Source organism: Nicotiana sylvestris, chromosome 2 (genome assembly GCF_000393655.2).
Source record: "Nicotiana sylvestris chromosome 2, ASM39365v2, whole genome shotgun sequence".
Taxonomy (NCBI): Eukaryota; Viridiplantae; Streptophyta; class Magnoliopsida; order Solanales; family Solanaceae; genus Nicotiana; species Nicotiana sylvestris.
In genome coordinates this window covers 148,692,270-148,708,374 of record NC_091058.1, presented here as the reverse complement: position 1 = coordinate 148,708,374, position 16,105 = coordinate 148,692,270, and the positions used below count along the sequence as shown (strand labels likewise).

The window sequence follows — 16,105 nt, the reverse complement described above, 5'->3', positions numbered from 1 at the left end:
CGCTCCAATGTGTCCATTGAAATCTCCTCATATGGAAATTTTCTCGGTATGTGGGATACCATGCAACATCTCATCCAAATCCTCCCAGAAACGCCTCTTGACTTCCTCATCCAAGCCTGCTTGGGGTGCGTACACACTGATTATGTTCAAAGTAAAACCTCCAACAACTAGCTTAGTAGTTGTCAGCCTGTCATTCACCCTCCTAACCTCCACCACTAGTTCACAAAGGTCCTTATCAACCAAGATACCTACCCCATTCCTACCCTCACCCTCCTAGAATGCCAAAGTTTAAAACATATATGGATACACTACTATACACAAACTTGTCCTTTAGAGTATACCATCATCTAATAAATCACTTCCTGCACCATCTGGCGAGTCTTGGGTATTAATCCGGACCTAAAATGTGGTAAGATTTGGGTGTAATTACTGTTACTTACATTTTCCTTCAGCACCCAAATGCATCACTGTCACAAGTCACCAGAATTTGGATATACTGAAAATTGGAGATCTGATAACTAAATAACTGAATACTGATGTACTGAATAACCATAAACCTGCTAACTGAAAGACGATACAACTGGTACTTGAGGTAAACTGATAACCATAAAACATGATAACTGCTTTTGTACTTTCTAATAAGATTATTCTCTAATCTGTACTACTATCCATTGCATCCTTTTAAGTCTCATCTATTACCAACCTATGCTCCATAATTATACCCCAATGGGCAATCAACCTCTCTAGGACCTTGGGTTTTTGTTGCTCGTCGCTGGGCATTTGATACGCCTTGAATTCGATAGGATAAGAAGGTTACCTAGTGCTCTAAGCTTTATGGCACGACCTAGAGTAGAAAGAAATGAGACAATCCTGAATGTCTTGGTAGTTAATCGTTTATATGAGTGGCTAGCACACACATATAAAAGGAAACTCTAAGCTTTTAGGCTACCTACTTTGCTCTAAGCTTTAGTGCTCTGATACAAAGCTTTGTCACGCCCCAAACTTGAGCCTGGATGTAAAATTACACCTGATACCTGACTACATATGACCAAGAGAACCAACTGGCTGGCTGAATCAACATGTGAGATCATAACATATTGAATGTGGAAGATAAACTAACACATGTTAATATGTTGAAAGTCTGAATGATATAAATCAAGTGCGGAAACACTAATATAATTCTGAAACATATCTGTAGCAAATAATTCTTAACATGAAAAGCCTGCGATTTTGTCTAACTATTACTCTGGTCTATAAAACCTCTAATGAAGTATTGAAAACACTGACTTTCTGGAAATACTGAAGACTGTAAGGTAATGATAATTCCCCAAAAGAACTAGGCATCACTAAATAGATGGTACGAGAATCCTCGCTTTAAATCATCAACCTGTAATCATGACCTGTATTGTGAGATGCAGGCTCCGAGCGAAAGGGACGTCAGTACATTTGAATTGCACTTGTATGTAAAGTAACTGAAAGAAAGAACTATAAATGATGAAACTGATACTGAGCTGATAATTGAGAATTAATAATTGATAACTGAAATTAAAACTAAAATGATAACTGATAACTGAAATGATAATTGATAACTAAATGATAACTAATAACTAAATGATAACTGATAACTGAACAAAACAAAGGAAGTAAGGATATGAATATTCCATCTTCTAAATGATGAACAACCAGTTTATCTGAATAAACTACGGCCTAAGGCCCAATATATATGTGCACAAGATACAACCTCATGCTCAAGTATACGTATACATAACTATGGCCTCAGGCCCAAAATGCATACCTCAGGCCAAAATATGCATAAAGCATATAAACTACAGCCTCAGGCCCAAAAACAGGTGTTCAACATTTAGGGATTTAAATTCAGGAACTGAGAATCATACTGCAGCAGTGGGGAGTGTACTGTTACAAGATGATGCCATTCGGACTGAAGAATGCAGGGGCCACCTACATGAGGGCCATGACTACCATTTTTCCATGATAAGATACATAAGGAGATAAAGGTATATGTGGACGATGTTATTATCAAATCCAAGAAGGCCACTGACCACATGGAAGATCTGAGGAAGTTCTTCAATAGACTACGGAGGTAAAACCTGAAACTAAACCCCGCAAAGTGCGCATTTGGGATTCCTACTGAAAAATTGCTTGGGTTTATTGTAAGCCGACGAGGAATAGAACTGGATCCATAGAAAGTCAAAGCCATTCAAGAACTACCACCGCCAAAGAACAAAAAGGATGTGATGAGTTTTTTGGGAAGACTTAACTACATCAGTCGGTTCATAGCATAGTCTATAGTTATCTGCGAGCCAATCCTTAAGATATTGAAGAAGGACACCGCTACCAAATGGGCCGATGAGTGCCAAAGGGCCTTCGACAGAATCAAGGAGTACCTGTCAATACCAACAGTTTTAGTCGTGCCCGAGCCAGGTAGACCCTTATTACTCTACCTTACAGTGTTAGATGGAGCTTTCGGCTGCGTTCTGGGGCAGCATGATGAAAAAGGGAGGAAAGAACAAGCCATCTATTATCTCAGTAAGAAGTTCACCCCGTACGAGTCCCGGTATTCTCTATTGGAACACACCTGTTGTGCCATGACTTTGGTAGCATAGAAGCTAAGACATTACTTCTGTGCCTATACTATGTATCTCATATCGAGAATGGATCCTTTAAAGTACATCTTTCAGAAGACCATGCCTACCGGCAAGCTAGCCAAGTGGCAAATCCTGTTGAGTGAGTTCGACATTGTTTATGTAACTCAGAAAACGGTCAAGGGACAAGCACTAGCAGACCACATTGCTGAAAACCCCATGAATGGAGGATACGAACCTCTAAAAATATATTTTCCTAATGAAGAGGTATCATTCATAGGAGAAGACATTGCGGAATCCTATGACGGTTGGAGAATGTTCTTTGATGGAGCAACAAACTTCAAAGGAGTTGGCATAGGAGCAGTCCTAATATCAAAAACTGGTCAGCATTATCCGGTGTCTACCAAACTCAGTTCCCATGCACCAACAATATGGCCGTGTATGAATCCTGTATTATAGGACTCAAAATGGCCATTGACATGAACTTTCAAGAGTTGCTAGTAATTGGAGATTTGGACTTGCTTATACATCAGGTACGAGGAGAATGGACAACCAAGAACTCCAAGATACTCCTGTATCTACATCACGTACATGAATTGAGAAAGAGGTTCACAAAGATGGAATTCCAGCATGTTCCCAGAATCCAGAATGAGTTCGCTGATGTATTGGCTACCTTATCATCTATGATAGAGCATCTGGACAAGAATTTCATTGATCCCATTCTAGTGAAAATTCATGATCAGCCAGCTTACTGTGCCCATGTTGAAGAGGAAGTAGATGGAAAGCCTTGGTTCATGATATCAAGGAATATTTGGCAAAGGGAGAGTACCCTAGAGCTTGCAAATCCCACTTAGAAATGTAGACTTCGAAGATTGTCCAATAACTTCTTTCACAGCAGAGGAATCCTGTATAGGAGGACTCTCAATTTGGGATTATTAAGATGTGTCGACGCAAAGAAAGCATCCAGGATAGTAGAAGAAATTCATGCCGGTACCTGCGGTCCACATATGAACGGTTGTGTCTTAGCAAAGAAGATACTCCGGGCTGGTTACGTTTGGATGACTATGGAAACGGATTGCATCCGGTATGTCCGGAAATGCCACCGTTGTCAGATACATGTAGAAATGATAAAGGTACCTCTAAGCGAGCTTCACACAATAAGCTCACCGTGGTCGTTTGCCGCCTGGGGAATGAACGTTACTAGACCAATCGAGCCTGCTGTTTCCAACGGATACAGGTTTATCCTAGTAGCCACCAACTATTTCATCAAATGGGTCGAAGCAGCATCTTATAGAGAAGTGACTAAGAAAGTCGCGGTAGACTTTGCCCATGACCGCATTGTTTGTCGATTCAGGATTCCAGAGTCAATCATTACTGACAATGGCTCCAACCTCAACAGCGACTTGATGAAAGCTATGTATGAAACTTTCAAGATCAGACACAAGAATTCTACAGCCTACAGGCCTCAAATGAATGGAGCTGTAGAAGCCGCCAATAACAATATTACGAAGATATTAAGGAAAATGATAGAGAAGCATAAACAGTGGCACGATAAGTTATTATTTGCTCTACTGGGGTATCGCACCATAGTCCGCACATCAACTGGAGCAACCCTCTATATGCTGGTTTACAGTACGGAAGCTGTCATTCCCGTTGAGGTAGAAATTTCTTCCCTAAGGATCATACAAAAAGCTGAGCTCGATGACACAAAATGGGTAAAAAGTCATAATAAGCAGCTAGCCCTTATAGACGGAATGAGAATGAATGCATGGTCAACTCTATCAAAACAGAATGTCCAGATCCTTCAACAAAAGAGTCAAGCCAAGACAGTTCATACTGGGACAGTTGGTGTTAAAGAAAATTTTTCTGCATCAAGATGAAGCCAAAGGGAAGTTCTTTCCCAACTGGCAGGGTCCATACATGGTTCACCGGGTTTTGATAGGAGGAGCCCTTATACTTGCCGAAATTGACGGAGAAGTCTGGCCAAAGCCAATTAATTCAACTGTAGTCAAGCGTTACTATGTGTAATCTTTATGCTTTCCTTATATGATGTAAATTGAACTACGCCTGACCTGATTCTCATTTAAGAGGGGATACATAGGCAGCCCTATGGGTTCAATCACAAGTCTAGGGCAGAATTTTGAGGAGGTCCCTCAAATTTCCGAAGTAATTTCAACTGATCGCCGCATGAGCAACAGTCAGAAATGTCAACCCATCAAATTGGGGCAGAATTTTGAGGAGGACCCTCAAAATTCCATAGCAGGAGAGGTTGCAATGTCTCAAACTACGTCACAGTCGTCTGTTCATCTGAAAGTTATTTTTAATTATACATTTATGCCATACTTTTACAAAATCATACATGTTTATTATTGAAACTGCTCTGTTTAGCAACGCTACCCCAATGATACAGACGGTATCACCAGATCAAAGTAAAACGAGTCAACCAAAAGCCAGAGGGGATACGAACTAACCTCCCCCTTACAAAACTCACGATTTTTCTTTGGATTCAGGCACTAGGATTGCGAAATCGTTAAACATACTGTACGCCTAGGGAACAAACATTGTTCAAGAATAAGACTCTCCGAACCGTTGCACTTGCCAACATTTGCTATCAACACAACCAGTGATGTTCCGTACGTCACAGTGCTCCCAGTAATCATAATGCTACAATTTGCTATCAGCTAAGAAAACTCTACTGTCATTTGTTATTTTATTTCTTGCATAAGGCTACCATTCTGCCTTCTGAGGTTAAGCTCTACCTCCATCTGCATTCTTTCATAAGGCTACTATTATACCTTCCAATTTGCATAATGCTACCATTCTACCTTCCGAGACTAAACGCTATCTCCATCCACATCTGCATTGCATAAGGCTACTATTCTGCCTTCCAATTCGTATAAGGCTACCATTCTGCCTTCCGAGACTAAACGTTGTCTCCATCTGCATCTGCATTTCATAAGGCTACTACTATGCCTTCCAATTTGCATAAGGCTACCATTCTTCCTTCGGAGACTAAACGTTGTCTCCATCCGCATCTGCATTGCATAAGGCTATTATTCTGCCTTCCAATTAGCATAAGATTACCATTCTGCCTTCCAAGACTAAACGTTGTCTCCATCTGCATCTGCATTGCATAAGGTTACTACTCTGCCTTCCAATTTGCGTAAGGCTACCATTCTGTCTTCCGAGACTAAACATTGTCTCTATCTGTATCTGTATTGCATAAGGCTACTATTATGCCTTCCAATTCGCATAAGGCTACCATTCTGCCTTCCAAGACTAAACGCTATCTCCATCTGCATTGCATAAGGATACCATACTGCCTTCTGAGGTTAAGCTCTACCTCCCTCTGCATTCGCATCTTTGCATAAGGCTATCATTCTGCCTTCCGAGGCTAAGCTCTGCCTCCCATTTTCTTCGAAACTAAGCATTACCCCAAACACTATTTATCTCGCTTCTCTTACGGGCTAAGCTCTGCCCTTCAATTCGCAAGACTAAGCTCTGTCTTGTCTGCATCATACTACTGCATCTTTCATGGGCTAAAATATCGCCAACTCATCCAAAGGCGACATCGTTCGGAGGCACCATCTTCATAGCCCAAGAACACCATGTCATGGCCTAAGGATCTCTTTCAATCTTTTGTATATCATTATTCAAAGGCGTCATGGTTTGGAGGCACCATCGTCATAGCCCGAGAACTAGCTCTTGAGATTTTTTACTTTTTCTTTCGATTTGTCTTATATCTAAGTGTATCCATGAATTTTTAATCGATTTTTTCTTCATCTCTGCTATTTTCTGAAAAACCTAACTATAAATCTTCCGATATTTTTAGATATGTGATGGATCTATGGGTTTTTAAGGTTTTCACCTATTTTCCTCAAAATATTTCTCCGAATTCAAAACGATTTCTTCATTTTCCAGACTAGGGTTTCAAAACCCTTTTTTGCAAAAAATGATCTCTTTCTGATTTTAGCAATTACTTTGATTCTTAGCATGTTTAAACATTACCTGAGTCTTTCCTTTTTGCTCAATTCTTATTGTCGAGAAACCCTAATACTTCTGGGTTCGATTCGAAGGTTGAATTTGTTTGCGGCATGACTATCACGAATGTTCTAGGCTTTATGTGTGTTCTATATGCTCTTGTGCTTCCTGTTCTAATTTGTTCTTAAGGTTTTTTTGATTTTGTCCAAACCCGTGTTATTTATCATTTAATAATTCCGACTATTTGCTTTATTGATCATTCACCTAATTTATGTTGATTCTGTGTAATCTCATTAAACATACATCTTTGATTTTGTGTATTTTCCTTGTAATTCTGTACTAATTTTTCAAAATTGCTTCCTTACTTTTGTGATACTTTCCTTAGTTAGTACTGATTCCCTGTGATTTTAAATTCCATTCTGTGATTCTTTGAACTAATTTTCAGAATCAAATTGTACTCTACCTTGTTTATGTGCACAAATATGCTGTTAATTAACGTGCACTTTTCTTATGTTGAAACTATTCTGTACTTAGACCTTATTACATGCTTTTACTATTCCTATTATGGTAAATTACTCATTAGCTACTATTTACACAAAAATAAAAAGAAAACAGACTCAAACCCTTAAGAAGGTTGTCATGCCATCCATCATCGGGAAGAGCCACCTGGTTCACACAAATTCAACCTTTGGAAAGAACCGTGGCATTAAGAAAACCAAAGGCTTATTGAACGCAAAACTCAAAATAAGAAATTACGAAAATGAAGTAAGAAGCTATGAAAGATAATGCGGAAAGTAAACTGAATATGTACAATAGGAGATTTAAACAAATATACATAAGAGGGGATGAATAAATACATCAGAAAGTAACTTTATATACAGACCAAGATTGCAAAATATGAAAAGTGAAATAAACAGGTAAAATTATATACATACCAAAAGTGAAATAGCATAATAAAAATGAAAATAGTATCATATTTACAATCTAACATCATCAAAATATGGCTACCCCTAAAATGAAAGCTAGCATTGTCCTAAATGCTAACTAACCAAAAACAGCTCAAGAATAAGATAGAGAGTAAAGAGAAACTCCCTATTGGTCCTCCATTTGCATGAGATCATGAGCCTGGGTCCCTGGGGCCTGTTACTGCTCGGGAACCTATGACTGGATCCCGGTATCCTGTGCATGCACTGGGACCTGAGGCTGCTCTGGGGCCTGATGCTAGCCGGAGGAACCCCCATGTGGGTCCTCCAACTCTATCATTGCATCATCCGTCTGTGGGATAACTCTCCTCGTCTTCGGTGCCCTCTCCATCTCCTACTCCTGCTCCGGCTCAGTCTGAGCTGCTGGAGGCTGCTCATGCAACAGTAGGTCCAATGGTAGATGGTCAGCAGCCTTAATCTTCTCCACTTCTACCCTCAACTCTTTCACAGACTCCTTTGATGCTCGAGTCTTTCTCAGCTTCTTTGTTTCCTTTGTCAGCTCCTTTAATGCTTTCCCATGAGTACCTACAGCTACCAGTATCAGTTGTTGGTTCTCCAGAAGCTTCTTCTAGTTGTCTAGAAGCTCCTTGAGAGTCTCCTCCATAGAAGCTAGAACCTGTGGCTGTGCGGACTGGGCTACCACCGAGCTAGAAAGCACAGACAGCTTAGAAGTAGCTGCCTGCATCCAGTTGTTGATGCTGGCAAGGGTTTGGCTCAAATGGTGGGTAGTCAAAGGATAGGTTGTGGATGAGGGAATATCTAGAGCGGTGGAAGTAGAGGGTCCTGGGGAAATATCTGGTGTAGTTGAGGGAGGCTAAGCAGAAGGGACTACTACTACTGGCTCTTCAGACTAGCCAGTAGAAGTAGTGGCTTTGCCTTTAGGATCTTTTCCTTTGGGGTTGTCATCACCCTTGAGGCTGTACTAGGAGAAAGGCATCTTTGGTTTCACCTTCACATCAAATTCCTTTTCTCCACATCCTGGTCCTCAAAGTACATTGTTAGGAAATTTGGGAAGGGATAGGATCTATCACCTTCATTTACCACCATTATGATCACCCTAGACATAACATTCCCGATGTTGATCGGGTACTCTACCATGATAAAAGCCACCAATATTGCCCGGGAGATAGGCATAGAGTTCTCATGAGTAGTGAGGTCTAGCCTGCTACATACGAAAGTCTCCCACCCCTTTGCCTCGAAGTTTAAATTTCTCCTCAAAATTGGGACTACTGATGTCAACCATGCTGGGGTGGTACCCGGGAGTGACAGGTATTCTTCCAACCACGGACGGGCTGCCTTATCCAATGCTACCTTTTCTAAGTATAATGATTCATCTTCCTCCAGAAAGCCCAGGTAGTCATTTATTGTCTTCCCATCGAACTTCACTATCAAATTCCGCGCCTTAGTCACTTTAGTGCCCTTTTTGATGTGGGCAACATTAGCGTAGAACTCCTTGACTAAGTGCTCATTTCCTCCTTGACTATGCTTGTAAAATATTCCCAGCCCAGTCTCTCTCTGAATTGCCTCTTCATATTAGGGTTATGAGGCAGAAGGTCCCTCTCAATGAATTTCTACTCAAGTATCAATTTTCTCTGGGGCCAACACTCTCGGAACTTGTGGTAAGCAATCTCACTAACAAATCTATCCTGCCAAGCCTCTGGGTTTCTAGTTCTCCCTCCCCCCTCCCCGGTTTGGGGCACACCCCCTCCTTCTTCAGCAATGGGATCCTCCTCGGTGTTGAAGTTGTGGGGGAAGTAGATGTTGCACTATCACTGCTCTCTGCTGAGCCCTCAGACGACTTAGATTGAGAGGTGTGGCCACATCTCTCAATCTAAACCTCCCCGGGAAGTCGGGAACATACTCTGGCACTGAATCAGACTCAGATGCCTCCCGGGAGGGTGAATACTCACTTCCCTCTAAATGGGAAGCAACTCTATCTGCAGCCTTTATTTGCTTTCTGGTGTCCCCAATTGCCTTCCGGACTTGGGGTCAATTTGAACATACCTCGTCCCCTACACCGGGAGGACTCTCCTTTGCCTTTGTATTTTTTACCTCTACCTTGTGATTTAACCATTGTCTACAAGGAGAATTCATTTAGTGTTTGTTAGCATCACAATACCAGGAGAAACAGTAAAGAATATAATTGAAAATACCTGACTGCAGACCGTATAAAAAGCAGCGCGGCCACAAAGGAACCACCGTGGACCACACAAAATGGCTCTGCGGACCGTAGTAAAGTGGGGTTCAGAATACCCACTCTCTAGTTCAGGGCACCACGGACAGCAAAAAAATGATGTGCGGATGTGGTAGGTCACCACAGACCACAAAATATTGACCGCGACCGCGGTCCCCAAAATCGACCCCTCTAAAGTTTACCACCGTGGACCATAGAAAAACCATCGATGCCGCGAAGAGGCACCGCGGTCTTGTTAAGCATAACTCAGCAACACCAACCTAGGGTTTCAACATTTTGCTTATTTTTAGCCTAAATTCATATATTATCAACCCCCTAGGTAGTTAATCATCCTTTTTAACTAATTAACCCTAATCTAAATAGCATTATGTAACCATACGCTACAAATTGAAAGAAAAGGGAAGAAAAAGAGGTACAAACTAACGAATTAAAATAGAATAAAGCAAAATTAAAGAATATGGAAAGATTTGAAGTACCAGTGATGAGATGCAACACAGCAAGATTTGAAGTACCAGTGATGAGATGCAACACAGATGATTTAGAAACAGTGCTTGAATTTGTGCACTTAGGGTAGTGATGACCAGTACTTTTTTTACTATTTAGAGAGCAAATGAGTGAAAAGTATAAATGAGGGCATGAGGTCCTATTTATAGAAAAGACCTGGGACCCACGATACCTACCCACTGCGGATTGCACAAAATGCACTGCGGTCCGCGGTACTTAAACACATGAAGCACTAGGGAGGACGTCACTGCGGACCGCACAAAATGCTCCGCGGCCGTGGTAGGGCACCGCGGACCGCATAAAATGCATTGCGACCGCGGTGGCAATTTCAGAGAACCCCCACTTTTACCATTCAACACTGCGGACCGCAATAAAATTTGTTTACCCCCACAATAAGGCCATTGCAGCCGCAAAAAATGCAGTGCGGCTGCGATACAAACATCAGAGAGTGCAACATTTTTTCAATTTGGTCCTACACTACATCAAAACAATCCTACACACATCTCACAACCAGTTAGTCCAAAAGCAAATCCTACAATAAAAAGAAAATCAAAGAAAAACAAAAAGAAAGACATATGGGTTGCCTCCCAAAAAGCATCTGATTTAACGTCACGACATGACGCAGGTTACCATCAAATCACTTTAGATGGATCAGTGCCACCATGTGGCTGTCATCAATCTTGCCAAGGTAGTGCTTGACTCTGTGCCCATTAACTCTGAAGACCTCCCTGTTTTGTTTTTTAAGTCAAGTGCACCAAACGAAGTCACAAGCACCACTTCAAAAGGTCCACTATATTTTGTCTTAAGCTTTCCCGAAAACAGACGTAACCTAGAATTGAACAAGAGAACCAAATCACCCACTTTGAACTCCTTGCCACAAGCATACTTATCATGAAGGTACTTCATCTTGTCCTTATACAAGGACGAGCTGGAATAGGTGTGAAATCGAAATTCATCAAGTTTATTAAGCTGCTCCACACGAAGATTTGCTGTCATATCCCATTCAAGATTCAGCTTTCTCAAAGCCCACATGGCCTTGTGCTCTAACTCAACCGCTAGATGGCAAGATTTCCCAAACACCAACCGATATGGAAACATACCAATTGGAGTATTGTAACAGTCCTCTAAGACTATTGAGCATCATCCAATTTCTTTAACCAATCGGTCCTATTTGCATTGACTGTCTTTGACAATATACTCTTGATTTCCCTGTTTGCGATTTCAACTTGGCCACTCTCCTGAGGATGATAAGGGGTAGAAACTTTGTGATTGACACCATACTTTGCAAGCAAAGTGCCAAAAGCTCTATTGCAAAAATGAGACCCCCCATCACTTATGATTGCTTGAGGAGTGCCAAACCTAGTAAAAATACTCTTCTTGAGAAACGCAATAATACTCTGGGCCTCATTATTGGGTAAAGCCACAGCCTCAACCCACTTTGAAACATAGTCAACTGCCACTAGAATGTATGTGTTTCCACATGAACTAACAAACGTGCCCATGAAATCAATGCCCCACACATCAAAAATATCAACTTCGAGAATAGTGTTGAGAGGCATCTCATCCTTCTTCGAAATTCCACCCGCTCTTTGACATTTGTCGCATCTCTTCACAAGTTCACTTGCATCCTTGTACAAAGTTGGCTAGTAAAACCCACAACTAAGAACCTTCGAAGTAGTCCTCACCCCACCATGATGACCACCATAGGGGGAGGAATGACAAGCCTCTAAGATAGTCAATTTCTTCTCCTCTAGGACACACCTCTGGATCACACCATCAGTGCAGATCTTGAACAAGTCTGGCGCATCCCAATAGAAGTCCAAACTATCTAGTTTAAGCTTCTTCCTTTGGTTAGAAGAGAGCTCATACGGGACAATACCAATCACAAGGAAATTAGCAACATTCGCAAATCATGGCATACCATTCACTGACATAGAAAAGAGTTTCTCATCGGAAAATGAATCATTGATCTCTAGGCCATCACGAGGCCTCCCCTCCTCCTCCAAGCGGGACAAGGGGTCTGCCACTTGGTTTTCACTCCCTTTTTGGTCCACAATCTCCAAATCAAACTCTTGAAGTAACAAGACCCATCGCATCAGCCTAGCTTTCGAATCCTTCTTTGTCATCAAGTATAGGAGTACGACATGATCGGTATGAACTGTGACCATGGCGCCCATGAGATACGGCCGAAATTTCTCCATTACGAACATAATAGCCAACAACTCTTTTTCAGTCAGCGTGTAATTCACTTGAGCATCATTCATTGTCTTGTTTGCATAATACACCGGATGAAACATTTTATTCACTCTTTGACCCAAGACCGCCCCAACCGCAACATCACTCTCGTCACACATGAGCTCGAAAGGCAAGCTCCAATTGGGTGCGATATTAATTGGAGTGATGGTCAACTTGTGCTTGAGAAGTTCAAAGGCTTGCATACATCCCTCATTGAACACAAACTTGGCATCCTTTTCCAACAGCTTGCACAACGGATTCACTCCCTTCCAAAAATCCTTGATAAACCTCGGGTAGAACCCTGCATGCCCAAGAAAACTTCTAACTCCCTTGACTGAAGTAGGGGGAGGAAGCCTTGAAATCACTTCAATTTTAGCTTTGTCCACCTTTATACCGTGCTTTAAAATTTTATGGCCAAGGACTATGCCATCCTCAACAATGAAGTGGAATTTCTCCCAACTAAGCACAAGGTTGGTTTCTTCACAACGGGCCAACACCCTATCAACATTTTTCAAACATTCATCAAACGAGTCACCCACAACACTGAAGTCATCCATAAACACCTCCAAAATGTCCTCCACCATGTCGGTAAATATGGCCATCATACACCGCTGGAATGTAGCCGATGCATTATACAACCCAAATGGCATCCTAGAAAATGCAAAGGTACCATATGGGAAAGTGATGGTGGTCTTCCCCTGATCTTCTGGAGCAATCAAAATTTGGTTGTACCCAGAATACCCATCCAAGAAATAGTAGAAGGCATGCCCAGCAAGTCTGTCTAGCATCTGATCAAGAAAAGGCAATGGAAAATGATCTTTGCGGGTCACTTTATTCAACTTGCGGGAGTCCATGTACACCCTCTATCCGATGACAGTCCTGGTAGGAATCAACTCATTGTGTGCATTGGTAACCACGGTCATACCACCCTTCTTCGGCACATATTGCACCGTCAAAGTCCAAGAACTATCAGAGATGGGGTACATAACCCCGACATCCAACCACTTGATCACCTCCTTTTTCACAACTTCTTGCATTGCCTCGTTCAACCTTCTTTGATGTTCCAAAGAGGGCTTTGCATTATCTTCAAGAATACTCTTGTGCATACAAAAGGCGGGGCTTATCCCCTGAATATCAGCTAAAGTCCATCCAATTACCTTTTTCTGTTTTTAGAGCACCGCCAATGTGGCATCTACCTGCATATTAGTAAACAAGAGGAAAAAATAGCTACCAAAGTTGAACTAGGGCATACGAATTCATACCTGAGGTGTGGAGGCAACGACTTCAACTCCAACACGGGAGGTTCCTCGATTGAGGGCTTTGTTGGTGGAGTCTTCCTATTCTCAAGATCCAAAGAGAGTTTTCAAGGCTCATAAGAGTAAGAGCCCATTCCATGTAAAGTATTGACACACTCCACCCGGCCTTCATTCTCATTTACATCAAGATTTAATAATACCACCTCTAGAGGGTCCTCCACATTGATCATTGCACTAGTATCATCAACTATCATTGTCGTGACAAGATCGACAAAATAGCACACTTCAGAACTCTTGGGCTACTTCATTGACTTGCACACATGAAAGACCACTTTCTCATCACTCACCCGGAAGGTGAGTTCCCCTGCTTCCACATCAACTAAGGCCTTCCCATTTGCAAGGAAAGTTCTTCCCAATACGATTGGAACCTCATAAACGACCTCACAATCCAAGATCACAAAATCGGCTGGCAAAATAAACTTGTCCACCCGAACAAGGACATCATCTACAATACCAAGCGGCCTCTTCATAGTTCTATCTTCCATTTGCAACCTCATTGAAGTAGCGCTAGGTTTCCCAATACCCAGAGTCTTGAAAACGGAGTAAGGCATCAAGTGATACTTGCCCCCAAATCACATAGAGCTTTTGCAAAGTTTTCACTCTCAATGGTGCAAGGAATGGTGAAAGCATCGGGATCTTCTAGCTTCAGAGCCATCGAGTGCACTATTGCACTAACATGGTTGGTCATTTTGATGGTCTCACAATCCACGGATCTTTTCTTTGTCACCTAGTCTTTCATGAACGTGGCGTACCCCGACATTTGTTCTAGAGCCTCCACCTAAGGCACATTAATTGATAAGCTCTTTATCATGTCAATGAACTTCTTAAACTGGTTCTCATTTTTCGGCTTCGCAAGCCTTTGAGGGTAAGGTGGATATGGTCTTGGCAAAGGAGCCTTGGCTTTAGGCACAACTGTTTTCGGCATGTCTATTACGTGTTCCCTAGACGGGTTCACGTCATTCTGAGTCTCCACCTTGGTATCTTGGATATCAATCCTCACTTCCTCATTCAAGTTCTCATCAGTCACATTCTCAACCACCAAAGGGATCTCATCCTCTTGCAACTCAACTTCATCACTCAAAATTTCTTTTTGTTTGGAGGCATTCACATCACCGTCTCGTCCACTTCTTGTAGTTACTGCCATTACATGCCCAGAATAGTTACCACCCTTCGGGTTGACTACCGTATCACTAGGTAGGGCCCCCTTAGAGCGAGTATTCAAGGATTGTGAGATTTGACCTAATTGAACCTCCAAGTTTCTGATTAAAGTATTGTGGGATGCCAACTAGGCATCAAAGTCAGCATTCTTTTTCATCATCTGTTCAAACATCATTTCAATTCTCCCCATTTCATTGTTAGAAGAACTAGGACCTTGAGATGGAAATGGGGGTGGATTGTTCGGTTGTTGATACTTTGGGGGCCTTTCAAAGCCTTTCCCCTGATTTCCTTGGTTGATATTTTTCCAACCACCCTGATTGTTGTTTCCACCCCAGTTGTTGTTGTTGCCACTCCAATTACCTTGATTGTTCGGATTATTGTTCTGGTTGCCCCAGTTTGCATTTTGGTTGTTGTTCCCCCAATTATTATTCCCTTGTTGTTGTTGATTTCCCCAATTTCCTTGGGGTCTCCATTGTTGTTGGTTGGAAAAATTGCCCCTTTGACCCTGATAGTTGTTCACATATTGCACTTCTTTATTCTGCTCATCATACCCATCATCTTGGAACCCACCACTATCTTGGTCATATTGATCCGAACTCCCCTGGTTCTGTTAACCTCTTTGTCTTCTTTTGTTCACTAGCATGTTGACACCCTCCATAGCATTTACTTGTCGTGGAGTTTGAACCTGTTGTAATTGTGCCTTTGCTAGTTGGTTCATTGTTGTTGTTAGTTCTGCTATTGTCTGCCCATGATCATGGAGCTCTTTGTTCAAATGAATGACCGTGGGGTCACCCTGTGGCACAGTGGCTCTAGTTTTCCAAGCGGAGGACGTGACAGCTATCTCACCCAATATTGCATTAGCCTCATCATACGTGTGTTCATGAAATTTCCCCCAGGGAGTTGGTTCACTATGCACTAATTTGTTATGTTAATGTCCCGGTAGAATGTTTGTTGTATCATTGCCTCAGTCATATCATTATTTGGGCATTTTTTTACCATGGTCAGGTATCTCTCCCATATCTCATGCAGTGGTTCGTTGGGCTCCTACTTAAAATCTAAGATTTCATCCCTCAAGGTCGCCATGTGGTCCGACAAGAAAAACTTTGCAATGAATTTATCCGCCAACTCATC

General features: G+C 41.9%; 2 protein-coding genes across 2 annotated transcripts; both read left to right on the top strand.

Moving 5' to 3' along the window:
* Nucleotides 1-2,672: 2,672 nt before the first annotated feature.
* On the top strand, nt 2,673-3,457 carry LOC138885761 (uncharacterized). The gene is made up of 2 exons (XM_070166741.1): nt 2,673-2,910; nt 3,063-3,457. Exons 1-2 carry the CDS (start codon nt 2,673-2,675, stop codon nt 3,455-3,457), a joined length of 633 nt encoding a protein of 210 aa, XP_070022842.1.
* Nucleotides 3,458-3,793: 336 nt separating this feature from the next.
* LOC138885760 (uncharacterized) lies at nt 3,794-4,483 on the top strand. The gene is made up of 2 exons (XM_070166740.1): nt 3,794-3,943; nt 4,037-4,483. Exons 1-2 carry the CDS (start codon nt 3,794-3,796, stop codon nt 4,481-4,483), a joined length of 597 nt encoding a protein of 198 aa, XP_070022841.1.
* The last annotated feature ends 11,622 nt before the right edge of the window (nt 4,484-16,105 follow it).

Coding starts and splice junctions, on each gene's coding strand:
- LOC138885760 (XM_070166740.1), top strand. CDS start 3,794: ATGAACGTTACTAGACCAATCGAGCCTGCTGTTTCCAACGGATACAGG. Junction 3,944..4,036: donor ACTTTGCCCATGACCGCATT/GTTTGTCGATTC, acceptor GAAACTTTCAAG/ATCAGACACAAGAATTCTAC.
- LOC138885761 (XM_070166741.1), top strand. CDS start 2,673: ATGGATCCTTTAAAGTACATCTTTCAGAAGACCATGCCTACCGGCAAG. Junction 2,911..3,062: donor CATTGCGGAATCCTATGACG/GTTGGAGAATGT, acceptor CCTGTATTATAG/GACTCAAAATGGCCATTGAC.